The sequence below is a fragment of the Magallana gigas genome, chromosome 5, assembly GCF_963853765.1.
Source record: "Magallana gigas chromosome 5, xbMagGiga1.1, whole genome shotgun sequence".
NCBI classification, from domain to species: Eukaryota; Metazoa; Mollusca; class Bivalvia; order Ostreida; family Ostreidae; genus Magallana; species Magallana gigas.
In genome coordinates, this window is record NC_088857.1 from 48,004,247 (window position 1) to 48,019,307 (window position 15,061).

Sequence of the window (15,061 nt, forward strand, 5' to 3'; positions counted from 1 at the left end):
GTATTTTTCTGCCCAACAAACACACACTCTCTCAAAGGATCAAGGAACCGCCTTCTCTTTCTTGGGCTGAGTAAAAGCACCTGCCTCTTTCATCCATTAGATAAGTTACTTTAAAGGTGAAGAAAGCGTTTATCTTTTCTTAACAGATTTAGCTAACACTTAATTCCCTGTTAAAAAAAAAATTATAAATAAAGTTAATTAGATCATTTTCTTATCAATATTACCGCAATTTAACATTATAATTTTTTCGAAAAAGAGTTTGTAGTTTTTGCATTTAATAAACATGCGCTTATTAGTAATCAAGAGGGTATTAATTTTGCTTCTTCTTAAAATGTATTTTGAACAGAAAAAAGTTTTTGGGAAATGTATTTTCTAGAAAACATTTTAAAAAAAATTGAGTGTAAAGATTTTTTTTACAATGCATATAATTTTTGCTGTTGTTTTGTGTTTTTTTGGTTAAAAGACCCATAAGTATATTTTTTGTTAAAAATTATCCCCCCCCCCAAACAAAAAAATGAAAGAGAATAATATCTCCTCATTCGAAAAAAAAAAAAATCAATAAAGATATGAGTGGCCATCATTGGTCAGTGATGAGTGGACTGTCCTACATACAGTGAAATCAGTCCATCTGTGCATTGTTGCACAACACCTCATTTATTTCTCCTTCCCCTGGACCACCAGCTAGAACTGTCATTTAGTCACCATCCCATAATGGAGAAATTTATCTCTATATTTCATTTTCAATGCTTTTGGGCTTTCTCGTTTGGAGGAAAATATGTTGCATAATTAATGGGGTACACAGAACAGTACTTGGAATTGAATGGTCAATGGAATAAAATGGCTATTTTATTATTAATGACCAGCTTTCAACTGACCTTTCACTTAGCCCACACAGAGAAACAGAAAATTACTTGTAATATCAAATAATGACACTGATTGAAGTCAATGAAGGCTATTTTGCAATTTACTCCTTTCCTAAAGTATTAATAAATCCATTCAAGGTTAAGCTTGATGAATTTGGTGTAATTAATGAACAAAAATTAACAACGACAGCCTTCGATTCAAACATTTACAATTAATTAATAAATTATCGTTTTTAGAAATTGCAGGTAAGGCAATTATTCTGTACAAGTATTTTTGCAAATTCAGATTTGTGCAAATTATAATATCTATTTACTTTTATTGAAATCGATAGAACCTAATCAATTAGAACAATTCCACATTTTTCTAAAAGATAAAATTAATAAGAATAAAAAAAAAAATTCTTAATTCTCTTTAAAATATAAAAAAAACATCAAAAAACCTATAGATGCAAATTTAAATAATGCTAGAAAATATTTTTTAATACTAAAAAAACCCCCACTTTTAACAATAAAATTATAAAACCAATTTTTTTCTTCTTCAAAAAACATGTCTCCTAACCTAAAAATGTGCTACATTTAAATGTGTTTCCATGGAATTTGTCAGAGGTATAGAGGAACAGGAAATGTGAATTGGATAAATGGGGGTATAATTGGATTCATTGAAAACATTAGTGTACATATTGCTAGGGCTGAGGCAGAGTGACATCAATAAAGCAATGCCCCTATGACAGGGCCTTAGTGCTCAGCCCATGGTCAGTTTTAATCAACTTTCTCTATCCCCCAGGGACGATGCAGAAATATTGCTTTTCTCACTGTTCTTATTTAGAGTGATATCTGCTATTTTAATCATTTCAAGTGATATCAAGGTCAGAAAGCATTGATAATTTGGGGGGGAATTTTTGTTCTGTCCTACTCCCCTGAGAATAATGATTCTAATTAGGGAGGGAAGGAGATTTTAGTAATGATGTAAATCTTTTTCCAAATCATTACCAAAGTACACAAAAGTAAAAAAACAAAAAGCACCCCCCCCCCCCAAAAAAAGAATTTTTTTAAAAATCTAAATTAAAAAAATCAACCAATGGATAGTTTCATTGACCTGTGCATTCTATAGTATTTTCATGGTTTTAGATAATCTGATTACCTCCATTTAAAAAGAGGATGAATCAAGTTCAAATTCCCAAAAATTAGATGTCATAAAAAAGACATTAATTGGTCTGTAAGAGTCTATTAGATGTATTGAATGAAGGTCTTTTCTAGAAGTGAGGTGTGAAAACCTTTATAACTTGGTTAGTCAGGTAAATGCTTGCCGCATTGTGTCACGGACATGGTCACCCATTGTCCAAGGTGTTTTTGTCCAACAATATCCATTTGCTGTTTCCTTTTTCAATGAACATTTGATTTTTATCACTCTGCTGGTCTGTGGGTATTTGTTTGCCATCCCTAGGGGTGGTATTTGTGTTACGTCACCCTTCTGATGGGTACTTAATGATACAAAAACATGTGTGGCAATGGGGAATCTGTCAACCTTCATTAGGTCCAAATGGGATTTTTAAGCATAGATAATGGAAATAAAATAGTTTCTGTAACACAAAGGAAACTAAGACCATTAAACTGTGTTGTCCCAATCTTAGGCCTCATCAATACCATCAACAAAATCAATGTGCGGAAATGATTTCACCCTCAGGCCTATTTTTGACAACCATCAAACCTTTTTTCCTGGTCAGTTTGTCTCAATCTGTTACTTTTCAAATTAGCTGGAGAAAAAAACTTTGGAAAGAAAGGACACTTAAAAAAGACTTTAATTTATTTTCCTGTGGTTGTACTGCCTGGTACAAGTTTTGAATTTCCTTGTAAATATTTATTGAAGGTGGTCATTAAAGTTCTCTTCTTAATGAGTGCTTGAAGTCTAAACTTCAGACCACTAAATGTTTAAGTACTGTCTAGTCTTCAACACTGGAACTAAAAACAATTTAACAATCATTTTACGGAAAATTATCTATATTTAGTTTTTTTTTATTTAAAAATTTTTTTTTTCGAAGAAATTAAGTGATTATCAAACTTTTGGGTTTTTTTTTTTTCAGAATCCCATATTTATGACTTAATAGAAATTTAATGCATGATCAGCAATTAAATGCAAGGCATATGATTAGCAGTTAAATTTAAGGCATATGATTAGCAATTAATCAAATATGATAGTAATGAAAATTTTATTAAATTAAATTGAATTCAATATTTGTTCAATACTAATTGACAGAAATCAATACATGGAGAAGGTTCATATGTTTAAATTTAAATTGTATTAAAAATAAGATATAATTTTTATTTGTAAAGATCTTTTGTTTTTTTCTGTATACAGGTACCCATTTTGATCTTTATGGGAAATATCAATTATTCATGCATCAGAATCAGGAATCATTGAAAAGTGAAAACTCTCAAGATTTTGAAAACCCCCTTCAGCGTGCCCCAAATCTTAAAAGCTACATCTTCTAATTGTAGCACATCATTTTTATTTTCAGAGGATGCACTGACCTCTAGGGGTCATGGTGACCCAGGACAAGATAATCAGGTGCAAGACAGAGCTTTTTTCGAGGGCAAGAGTCACCCTCCACAAAGAGAAGATGACCAGCATCAAAAACGTTTCAATGATCCTGTCAGTCAAAGAAGCCCCATGATGCCCATCATAAAAAGGTATTAGTGCTGCTTTCGATTGGTTGAAGGAAAAATAATTGTACGCCAATGCATGGCTCCATCAAAAAGGGGGATTGTTCGCCCGCCCTGTAAATGCAATTCAATATCTCTTTTATTGGTTGTTGTGAAGTGGGTTTTTTTCTCTCTCTCTCCTGAAGGGGATCAAAAGACATTTTCTCCATGGTGATAATCAATGTTCTTTTGGGTTAGGAAAAAAATCAGTGCACTGAAATTTTGCATAATATAATTTACAATTAAAAATACCCGGTAAACCAAAAATGAATATAACTTAAGAAATTTAAAGGAAAAAAAAATGATCAAATCAACAAAAAAATACATGTACAAAATAAATAGAAAAATAATTGATCCTCATATATTCAATGAGCCTTGAATGAATTTGATAACAGATGAATCAGAATGGAAGAATGTTGGGTAATTTAGCAGGATGATAGGCAGTGCAGGGCCAGTTGTTAGTATCAGTGAAACTGACCATTTAATTTTTGTAACATATGTCAGACTGGACAAAAGGCCATGTCACCAAGGGTCAGATGATTTGAACAGGCCAGGTTAAAGGGCAGGTGGCTCAACATTGATGAAATAAAAATAAAAGTAGATTGAATAGCCCCTGGGTCGACCTTTTCCCATATCTTTTGTTGTAAAAATGACCACTCGTGCATTGGTCAGCTCTGGCCATCCTTGTGCAGAATTTTTTTTAATCTCCGATGACCACTGCAGTGTGGGCAGTTAGTCAATTCAGAAGGGGCTTATTACCAGGTTCGGACCAGAGAGGATTTCTTTTTTCTCTGATTGTTCATGCTTCTTCGAATGAAGTTAATTGGTGAAAAGAACCTATGAAACAAATACTCCTTGACTGAGGATAAAAAACAGGGGAAGAAATAAGTTTTATACTTCAAGAAGGAGAAGAGTGAAAATAGATGTATTCTGATCAACTTCTAGGAAATAGCAAGTTGACATGCAAGTGGCAAACATGTGCTGTATATAACAGGAACTGAGTACTAAAGTTTTGTGGTGGACATATATACATACATGCTGTCCATGTTGCCATTTCACATTGTATCTTTGTCCGACAACACCTTAGGGCACTAAATTTCAGAAGACCTTGAAATACCCCCCCAAAAAAATATCTTATGCTGACGATGGGGTATTTGTCATAAAAAAAAAAAAAGATCTTTGACTTTTTCTGGAATCTCAAAGTTTTTGAAGATGCACACTGAAGTGGAAGAGGTTCCTGGTCTGTACACAGAATCCAGGTAGGTGATCAGGGCAGGGAGCAGGGTGGTGGAAATGGGTGGGTGGGGTGTAAAAGCAAATTAAAAGGCATGGGGCACACGGATTCTATTCCAAAATTTTTAAAAACCGAAGCAAGGGGCACAATTTTTGATATTTTCCAAAATTTAAAAAAACCCCAAACAAATAGACCTTAAGTGGATTAAGATTATCATGTAAAGCTTTATACTTTTGGTATTGCAATCTGTCAATAGCTGTATCTTCAGGCAGTGTAGTCTTAAAAGCATTGAATAATTGAATTAAGGCGTTTAATTGTACAAGAGATCTAAGTTTAGAAAAGTTTTATTTTCTGCAACTCTGCAACCCTTTTATTCATTTAAAAAGTAAAATCTGTGTTTTATAATTATGAATATCTATTTTTTAAAATACATGTATCATTTGGGAAAAAAATCTCTGTAGTTTAAATGTAAGAGGGATTTCTTTGAGATATCGTTTTATTAATGCTTAATTAAATATATGTCTCTTTTAAATAGTTTGAGATTATCTTAAATTCATTTTGCTTAAAAATATGTGTGAAGATTCTTTTTTAATTATTTTCTTGTGAGTTTTAATTGCAGAAAAAGTATAGGTTTTTCCTCTTTTATAACAAAAAAAATCTTTAAGACATAACTTTTAGATAATAAAGACGCCAATTTAATGAGATAAGGTAATACAGAAATTAAAACAAAAATCTCATTGAAAAACGTGATTAAAATTTCATTTGATTCAAATAAAACTATCTGCAGAGTCCTGTAGTGATTCATATTGTATAAGTTGACCAGGATTCCCAACAGGAGATAGGAAGTTGTTGTTTATTGAATTTGTAAATGCGTTACTCTCTAAATATGCTGCAGAGAGCAGAACCTGCGAGAGAGTGCATCCAGCAATCGATCTCAATAGCCATTTCCTGTGTACCCGGACCAAGCTTTTTCTTGCTGAAACTAGTGCAACCACCAACATCTTATTTGGTATCAAGTGCCACTCTCCATCTCTCTCTGACCAGTGTCCTTGTATCTCGAGCCGAGTTTGTTCCGAGTTACCGTCCACGCACACGGATTAACGTGTTTTGTCCATTTTGCCTCCTTCCAGGAAAAAATCACTTGGTGTCAAGACTGGCCGTGATGTCACTCTGTGAACAATTGTAATGAAGCACTTTATGCTAGTTCCCTCGCAATTATAAATATTTTGTTTGTTTGCCTCTTGACCTAACCTTAAAGAACATTAAACACACTAGGCACGTTGTTGGGTAGTAGTGTATACATGTGTATATACGTACGTACAACCACTTACTCCCCTGATCAGCTCCATGTAAGCAAACATATACCTTTCACCTTGGATTTTGATTATCTTTTTAAAAACAAACATTAATACTTTCCTTTTTTTAAAACCTCCCAAGGAACTTCTCAATTGAAAAATTTAAGTACATGTATTAAAATTATCAAACAATATATTCAACATGTAATTCCATTTGTAGACCCCCCCCCCCCCCCCCCCCCCCAAAAAAAAAGGGGGAAATTTAGGCTTTGTTTTAAGTTTGTATGTTTTGAAAAAATTGAACGAATTCCACTTTGAAAAGAAAATCTCTTTTAATTAATTTGATGATAAATGACAACCCTCTTTCCAAAATGCTGGAGTTGACAAGCTAGAGAAAGGTTTACTAGCCAATGAATTTTTTCCCGTCAGTTTGGACAACAAATTCACAAGAGTCTAAAAAAAAGGAACAATGTTGATTTGATGGATAAATACTTGAGCAAGCTCATTTCAAACCAATTTGTAACGCCGATACGACAATTTGAAAAGCAAGAACAAGTAAAGAGTAGCCCAACATGCTATATGGAATTGCCATAATTGTTCTGAGGCTTTTTCCCTTTGTTGCGGACACGTGTTAGGATTATTAAACCCTAAGTAGTGTTTTTTGTCCTTTTTACTGCCTGATATGCAAACAAGGGGTGATGGCAACAGAAATATCGACATATGTTCATGTTTGTCCAAGGGAAAAAAAGAAAACGTTACCCAATCATTAAAATTCCTACCACTGTGTACTGTTGACATTCAAAATTTTTTTGGGTCGAACTTTTTTAATGAAATATCACTCTTAGACAAAAGTCATTTTCTTGATCTTGTGTTGAGAATGGCATAAAAGCTATTAATTTTTCTCTAAGGACCACTGACTTGGGATGGAATGACCAACATGATATTATCCTATGAATCTGTCTTGGCAGAAAGAGATGGAAAGCACATTTGGTTGATATTAAAATAACCTCAGCATCAATGGTTATTCAATCCTGTGGTCAGTAACCTTCAGAACCACACACTGAATGCCAAACTGGGTCAAACTGACCCTTAGCCAAACAGAAAATGAAGTAATGATATATTTTTCTTATCTGGTAAAATGATAACGAGAAAATGGCAAATAACAAAACGGAGGCCAGCCCTGGGGTACTTTCATTCCAGATGACCAATGAAAAAAAAAAAAATTCATGTGTGGGAAGATACCAGTTTTCCACTGTATTTTACCGTTTTTGAAGGATAGGTAAAACAGGTCATTATTTTTTTTTTATTGCCATGAAAGAATTTGATTTTGAAGTTTAACCTTTGTTATTCACTGTGGGTAAAGATAAACCATCTTTTCTCAGGAAAAACTTGAGGGTTTTTTAATGTAGGTAAAAATCAATTGTCAGTCATTTCTAGATAAGTTTATCATCATGAGAAAAAGGGACATTGTGGATGTTTTCAAATTTTCACAAAGAAAGATATGATAAAATTGTGATGTAGTTTTAAATATGGCCTGTGTCTTATGATTTGCTATTGCCCTTTAACCTGGTCAGTTACTAGTCTTTATTCCCCAAAAGACCTTTGAATTTCCTTTCTTTATTTTGTTGAAAGTGAAAAGTGTTCCCAAGTTGAAGGCGGCTGGTGAGAGTTCATAAGTTGATAGTCAAATATATTCTCTTGATGGAAAAATATATTTCATTAGTAAGTGGAAAAATGTTCCGTGAATCCAAAATTACATTTGATGAAGGAGAGAAGACAGGGCAAGGATAAATCAAAAAGCCAGTTTGGTTGGTTACATTAGTTCAAAGGCACGTCAGGGACTCCCTAATTCTGTTTTTAGTGTTGAATCGAGAGCATGGCGTATCATTACATGATCGTTTTATCGCTTAATCAAAGATATTATCATATATGATAGAAAAATTTATCCCATTGTGAATGATGATTTGATAAGGAATTATATGCTTTCGTCTAGAGAACACAACCAATGTGTTCTTATGCAACACATATACCAGTGCTTGGATATTGTATATAGGAAGGTTACAAAAAGTGCATACATGAACAAGATGTTTTGTTTTTAGATGAGGCATTGTTCAACATCTTTAAGGAGATAGTAGGTTATCTGTAGATTTGGCATGTAGCCTTGAAATGATTATCACATAGAGCAAAGGAGAAATAGAATACTGGGATTGATTTATGACAGCCTTGCCTTTTGTGAATGACAATGAGGCTGGTCCATCATCTGACTGACCACTTCTTACAAATGGTCAGTCTTTGCTTATTGGGTTAAAAATGTATCTGCTGGAAAATCTGTCAAAACAGATATTGATTAACTGTCACACAAACAAATGTGGAGGATAATTTTTTCTGACCTTGCGGTTCAGACTCGGGGCAGGACACTGGTCAGCTTGGCTGACCATCTCTCCCAGCATCCCTCTGATGACTTCTCCATTAGCACAGTGTAAAAGTACAGACCCAGTAGAGACCCTGAGCAGTCGGATAGAAGGAGGAAACACTTATACGGGAATGGGACATGCATTTACAAATGCAAGCATTAATTACTTCCTCCTTTTTTAATTTGAAAATAACACAGGCAAACTGCTATAGATGAAGAGATTGTTGAAAAAAATTGGTTGCTAATTTCACCAATTGCAGACAAGTTCTTCCTTTCCTGTGCTCAATGATTTAGTGATAGAGTACAAGTCTAAACTCAATGCATATTATGTAAACAGCTGACAAATAGACTCGCGGATCAAATTCCACTGCTGGAAATTGAAATCTGTCATTTTGATACAGGCACTTGCCATTCTTGCTATAGACCTATAGAAAAACAAGGACAGGTGCCTTAATTTTGTTTTGGCCAGGTTGCGTTGCAAAAACATGTAGATGTGAGATTTCCATGAATTTAGATACTCAGCCTTAGAATAAAAAAGACTGAAAACGTTCAAAAATTGTAGCAAAGAATACTGTCGGTACCTGTAATTAAAAATTGATATAGCAGGTTAATTATTACTACAGTATCAAAAATTAGGGTAAAAAAAAGTCAGGAAAGCTAAAACAGATTGTCAGTTAAGACCATATTAAATAAGAAATGGAAAAGAAATCAAGCAGCTAACAGCTTAAAAATAAAAAAATACACATATCGGCAAAGAAGTCAAGAGGATAGAGGCTTGTTAAGAGCAAGAAGGCTGACCATTGTGACGAAGAGCATTCAGCTACTTAGTAATCCAATAGAATTTTGTGACTGTTTTATTGATAAGAGAGGAAATATGTTTTGAGAGATGACAAATCTGAAAAGTGGATATATAGGAAACGCAAAGTTCAAACACAGGCAACTTGGTCACTTTAAACAACAGAAATATGTCATTCAACAATACAAAAAACATTCAATGCTTTAGTGCTTTGGCCTTGGGATTGGCATTTTATGAGTTGGGGCCAAACGAACAATCTTAATATCTTTTTCCCTATTTGATCTACTTCCATTATATGACTAAAGGGCTAAAGCTTTAAATGAGTGACTGAACAAGAAATGGATTTTTGGGCTCTGGTCAATATATTGGGTAAAATAGTATGTGATATGCATTTTGGTTGGTCCAGGTCAGGATGACCTGGCTATTGATTTCCGTGTTGTATGGTCATTTAATACAAAAATGGACATCCATGATAAAAAGATGGGCCCGATAGCAAAACCAAACTGATAAATTATGGAGATTAAAAGCCATTTTATGATTCCTGATGAATATTCATATGTAAGATAAGTTTTTGTTGGTACGTCCTCTAATTAGACTAAGATCTAAACAAGCTGAAAACTGTAATTAGAGTATGTTTTGGGGTGTTTGTTAATTAGTGAATTTCCAAGATCTTTCACACATGTACTCAAGAATGTTAGTAGATTTTGGTCCATTACTGTAACTGTGACATTTAATTGAACTAAGGTGGGGACTATACCCATTTTTATCTATTAGGTTATCGGAGTAAAAATGATTGTACTTCATGGGATGTTTTGACCGCTCCTCTTGAAAAACTGAGTAAACAATACAGGTTGTTGTTTGGTGTCCAAAAGATCAATAAGTTCATTGCCGATAAAAAACGTAAATGGTCATTCTTCTGTCGGACTCTTTCATGGGATGTACGTAAGTGTAAATTTGATTTTGTTAAGGTAAAATTATCCCAGGTGTAAATTGCTATCAGCTTTATCATTTCTCTTTTTTTTAAACTTTCCACCTTTTGATTTTTTTTTTCGACAGTGTAATCCTAATTTGTATTCAGTGGGTAATTGATTACTATTCGTGGTCACTATATCTTTCGGAGTTGTTATCTAAGTGTGGTCAAGAGAAGACTTAAAATAAGAAATCTGGACGCATAACTTTCAATAAATTATGATGATTTATTGTAAAACTGTAGGGGTTTCAAAGAAATGAGATGCAAACTGTTTTTGCGAGGTCCTTTGGACCATCAGCTGACCCTTGTCCAATATATGCATGGTCAGGACGCAGGAACTGACATTAAAATAAAAGACTTGTGTTAGTTGTGGGCATTTTACATGTGAGGGGGTGTCAATATGGACACTCGGGGACTTGTTGTCAGTGTTTTCTCTTGTACAAGGTAAAGTAATCTAACCATGAACTTCTAAACTAAAGAGGGAACTTTATTTGGGACCCCATTTTATTCCTAGAAGGGGTGGGTGTAAAATAAAAATTATAGAACGAGGGGGTAATATAATATGGGTTTTTAAAATATATTAGGTAATTAAAAATGATTTTTTGAACGATTGTTTTAAAAGATTTAAAAAAAAAATTTTCTTTTATATGCAAATAAATTCATTTGTTAAAGTAGATAAAAAAGTGTTTGCTTGATATAGATATTTGCGAAGATAAAATTTTTAGACAGAAAGTCAGTAAATGTCATGGGTATAGTCTGCTGATAAAATTGGTTGATCTATAACCATTAAAACGATATAGATATGAATGTATTGTTTACTTGTTATTGTTTGAATGACCCACTTGATGTAATAGGTGCAACTGTACCTACTGAACTGAGAGAGAGAGAGAGAGAGAGAGAGAGAGAGAGAGAGAGAGAAATGCTATACACCTTTATTTTAGGGAATAATTATATAATTTATTCCTTTTCACATTCTATCATTTACAAACCTGTATAAAATATTCATAAAAGGTGATATTTATTAGTATAAGTCTATTGCCATATCATATTTTTTAACACATTCCTTAATTAACATTTTGGCATCCCTTTTCTGAAAAATTCAGAATTTTATTTTACCATTCACGTAGATGTATTAATAAGTACATTACATATTGCCACTTAATTGTCCCCTTTGGAGTTTAAAATCTCCTAAAAGCAAATAAATCTCGTAGAAGGTAAATTTTAGGAAATATTTAACTCTAATTGATTGCAATTACTCTATGGGTGTTGTAGGTCATTTTTCAGCTGTTTGTTTTATTAGAGTAATTAATAAAATCATTATAAATTGATAAATTTGTCACCATTTGAATGTTTTTGAACGGGGTGAAAGCCAGGAATTATCTCTGATTTTCTATTTATTTTAGGTAAGTCTGAAATACAGAAATGGTGATAGAGAAATATGAAGCTCCTAAAATTAATAACAGGATGTAAGTAACTTGATTGCCTTATAAGTAGATAATCAATGTAAGGAGACATATTACATAGAGTTTGAATATGTAAGAGCAAACATGTTAGAAATACCAAAACTATATTATATTTTAATAATGATATTAGGGTTATGAATCGTATGATATATACTTGTAATTATTTGGTAGCTTTAGAGGACTGTCTGGTCAACAGCATAACAGATCTACCTCAAACTCTTAAGGATGATACTTTAGGCCATTAAATCTTATTTACCATCATTTTAAAAAATCCAAATATTTCCACTTTAAACTTTTTAAAAAAAAGTTTCCCACTCTCTTTAGGCAGAACTCTTCATTAAATGGAGGTGAATAAAGCTTAAAAAGATGAAATGCTGAGTAAAAATATTAGATATTGAATTACTGTAAAACAAGCACTCATTAATTTGAAAGTGTTGTCATGATATACTTAAAACTGATATAGTAACCCCTCAAAAATCATAATTCCTCCCCTATACGTAGTGTATGACTGAAATAAATATACACAACAGAAACCATATGATTTTTCTGTCATTCTAAAATATATCATATAATCTACCAAGTATGTTGAAAAATAACTGTAAGTATAATGAGAAGCTAACAATGTAGTGTTGAACTGAAATTCTAATACGTACTTGCTAGCTAGCTAGTTGACATGAATTGCAAAATCTTAATATTTACTAGATTTAACATTTTAAGCTGCGTCACTAGAAACCTTTAAAATCAAGAAAAATAAATCAAACTGTAAGTTGCCCACACATCCATGACATCACTTTAGATTCTAAGTCAATTTGTGACAAAGTATTTAGTCTAACTACAAGAAAAATAATAATTCATTTGTTAATTTTAAAGGAAGCCTCTTATAAAATATTAACACATTTATTTAGAAGTAATAGGTTTCTGAATGAAAAAATATAGAAGAGAGAGAATATTCTATCATCATGGTGACAAACTATTGACAAAGCTGACCCTCCCCACAATTTCAATTAAAAGATATATACCAAATGTATATATAGTTATCTACCTATTCAAAAAACATTTTCTTATGAAATACATGTATAAAAAATCTAGTAATTTGTTTCTCTATAAGGATCAGATGAAACTGAGACTAAAAGATTTCAACAAATCTGAACATCATCACAAGATATATCCAATCTTCTCTGGGGATTTAATAATTTAATTAACAAAATGTTACTAGGTTTGATTACCCCCATAATCTATCATTTTGGAAATTAATTTCCTACATTACGTAAATAACCTGTATAATAGGGTGGCAAAAATCCCCCAAGATTATGGCAGCTTTTGGTCATGATTTCTGGTGGTTTTGAAAGGATTTGTTTAATTAATAAGTTTTGTGAACTTTATCTGGAAAATTACATAAGGTAGAAGGTCATAATATTTTAGGGGTCTGTCTTATCTCTCACAAATAATGCTGTTTTAACTTGTCCAGTGCTGGGAGTGTTTGGTCATGAGTCACATGCTCAAACAGTTCACCATGTTGTAATCTCCCTCAAAAGTTAATTTGACCCCACAGCTCTGAGGGAGATTTTCTTCTCATGACTGACCAAACGAATGTTTTTATGGGAGGAGGGATTTCAAATAAACTTCCCTTCCCTGGCTCAAAAGAGGAAATAAAATGGCCATTGAACAAACTTAAATATAGTGGAATTGGGTAATATAGTTCATGACTGGTTTTAACTGAACTTTGTTCCTATGATTTTTTACTAAGAGGAGTCAACAATTCTAGCAAAAGAAAATAAAAACCACTTTGATTTTCAAATGTTAATTAATATGGGAAATTTAAGAGGATATTTTCAAATAGAATTTAAACTATATAAAAACCCTTCTTCTAATAATACTGATTAGCACCTCAAAAAAGAAAAGAAATGAAATTACAATAAATAAAATAACCTTATTAAAAATAAGTGTTTTTACATGGTGGAAACCAGGGCAGTGTTACGTTTCCTGTCCGAGTTTTGAGTCTGATTTTGAGCCTGCTGTGAGCATAAGGAGAGAGTGTGTGGGATCACTACACTTCCGTGGATTTTGGCCAATTTATCTGATTATTCTGCCAGTACACTTTTTATTTCTCAGATGTTCAGGTAACAACAAGAGTGGGATTTTCTTGAGTAAACACAGCTCTGGCCATTGCCCTGCCGCTGGTCAGTTTTACTTTTCCAAGGTCATTGACACCAGGTCCCCTAAATAGCGCTATTCCAAATATTGGAACGGTTCAGGTATTCGTCCATGTCAGAAAAAAGAAGGGAACAAAATTACTAAAAACCCATTTGTTAATTTTTTTTTTCAAAAAAATAATTCAACTGATTATTCATAGTTTTTTTATTTTTTTTTTAAGTAAATAATTTCCGGATGTCTTTTTGGTGCTACCGTAAATTCATTATTTTTAACATCACACTTGCATTCATTTGTTATTTTATATCCCCATCCTTTACATTTCTGTAGAAAATGAAACATTTTCTTGACATTCCATTTGAAATCATGTAATGCAGATATCTATAATCAATTTGGTTTTTATTTCAAAAAGACACCAAGAACAGATCAAATGTTGTGTTCTTTATACATTTTATCTGACCAAGCCACTGTATACAGAGAAATATTCGCCCTGTTTCCCCCTTTTGTCCTCATCAAATTTATGGCTGGACAAATTCAAAACAATTTGTAACATACTCTAATAAAGGATGTCCACCATATAAATTCTATTGTCACAGTGAATTCAAGACAGGTGAAACTGTTTGCAAGTTTAGAAGAGCAAAAAAAAGGGCGTAAAAATAACCGTGTATTGAATAGTGTATTAAATAGTATTAATTTGTTATGAAGCATAACTGAACAAATTCACATCACAGAATTCATATTTCATATACGATCCCTTGGCCTGAAAGAAAACATATCATTGTGAATATATGACCTTTTTAACTGCCAAACTATTGGTAGAGAGTTCAAGCATATAAAATAACAGGATATTGTAGTGAGGGAGAAAAGAGAATGTGATAGACTCATTAAATCTTTGAATTTAATTTACAAACAACATATAGCTGCTCTTACAAAACAATTAAGTCAGGATTTGATGCTTAAGATTGTTTGTCGTCTTAGTAATCTGTGTATTCACCTATGTACATGTATGCATTGTGCAACCAATGGGTGTGAGAAAATAAATTGGAAAACAAAATCTAGTGAAATTTTGACAGCTAAGGATTGACCTAATAGAAAAGACTAGTTTTGGGGGTACAATTTATATAATATTTCAGACAATAAAGTCTTAAAATATTGAATTCTCTGCCTGTGAAACTA

The 15,061-nt window shown here is 32.7% G+C and overlaps 2 protein-coding genes across 6 annotated transcripts in view; one reads left to right on the top strand and one right to left on the bottom strand.

Moving 5' to 3' along the window:
• Positions 1-15,061, bottom strand: part of LOC105336575 (RB-associated KRAB zinc finger protein) — an 86,284-nt gene that overhangs the window by 60,354 nt on the left and 10,869 nt on the right. The window lies entirely within an intron of this gene.
• Positions 1-15,061, top strand: part of LOC105330515 (protein hunchback) — a 43,227-nt gene that overhangs the window by 11,420 nt on the left and 16,746 nt on the right. For 2 of the 5 annotated variants that reach the window (XM_066085970.1, XM_011432232.4), the window contains exon 2: positions 3,380-3,551. In XM_066085970.1, the coding sequence (XP_065942042.1) occupies positions 3,532-3,551 (20 nt within the window). In that variant the 5' untranslated portion in view covers positions 3,380-3,531. Of the gene's footprint in view, positions 1-3,379; positions 3,552-4,254; positions 4,823-10,226; positions 10,244-10,656; positions 10,716-11,674; positions 11,738-15,061 lie in introns of those variants that run through there. The other 3 variants (XM_011432234.3, XM_011432233.4, XM_066085969.1) reach the window with 3 other exon arrangements.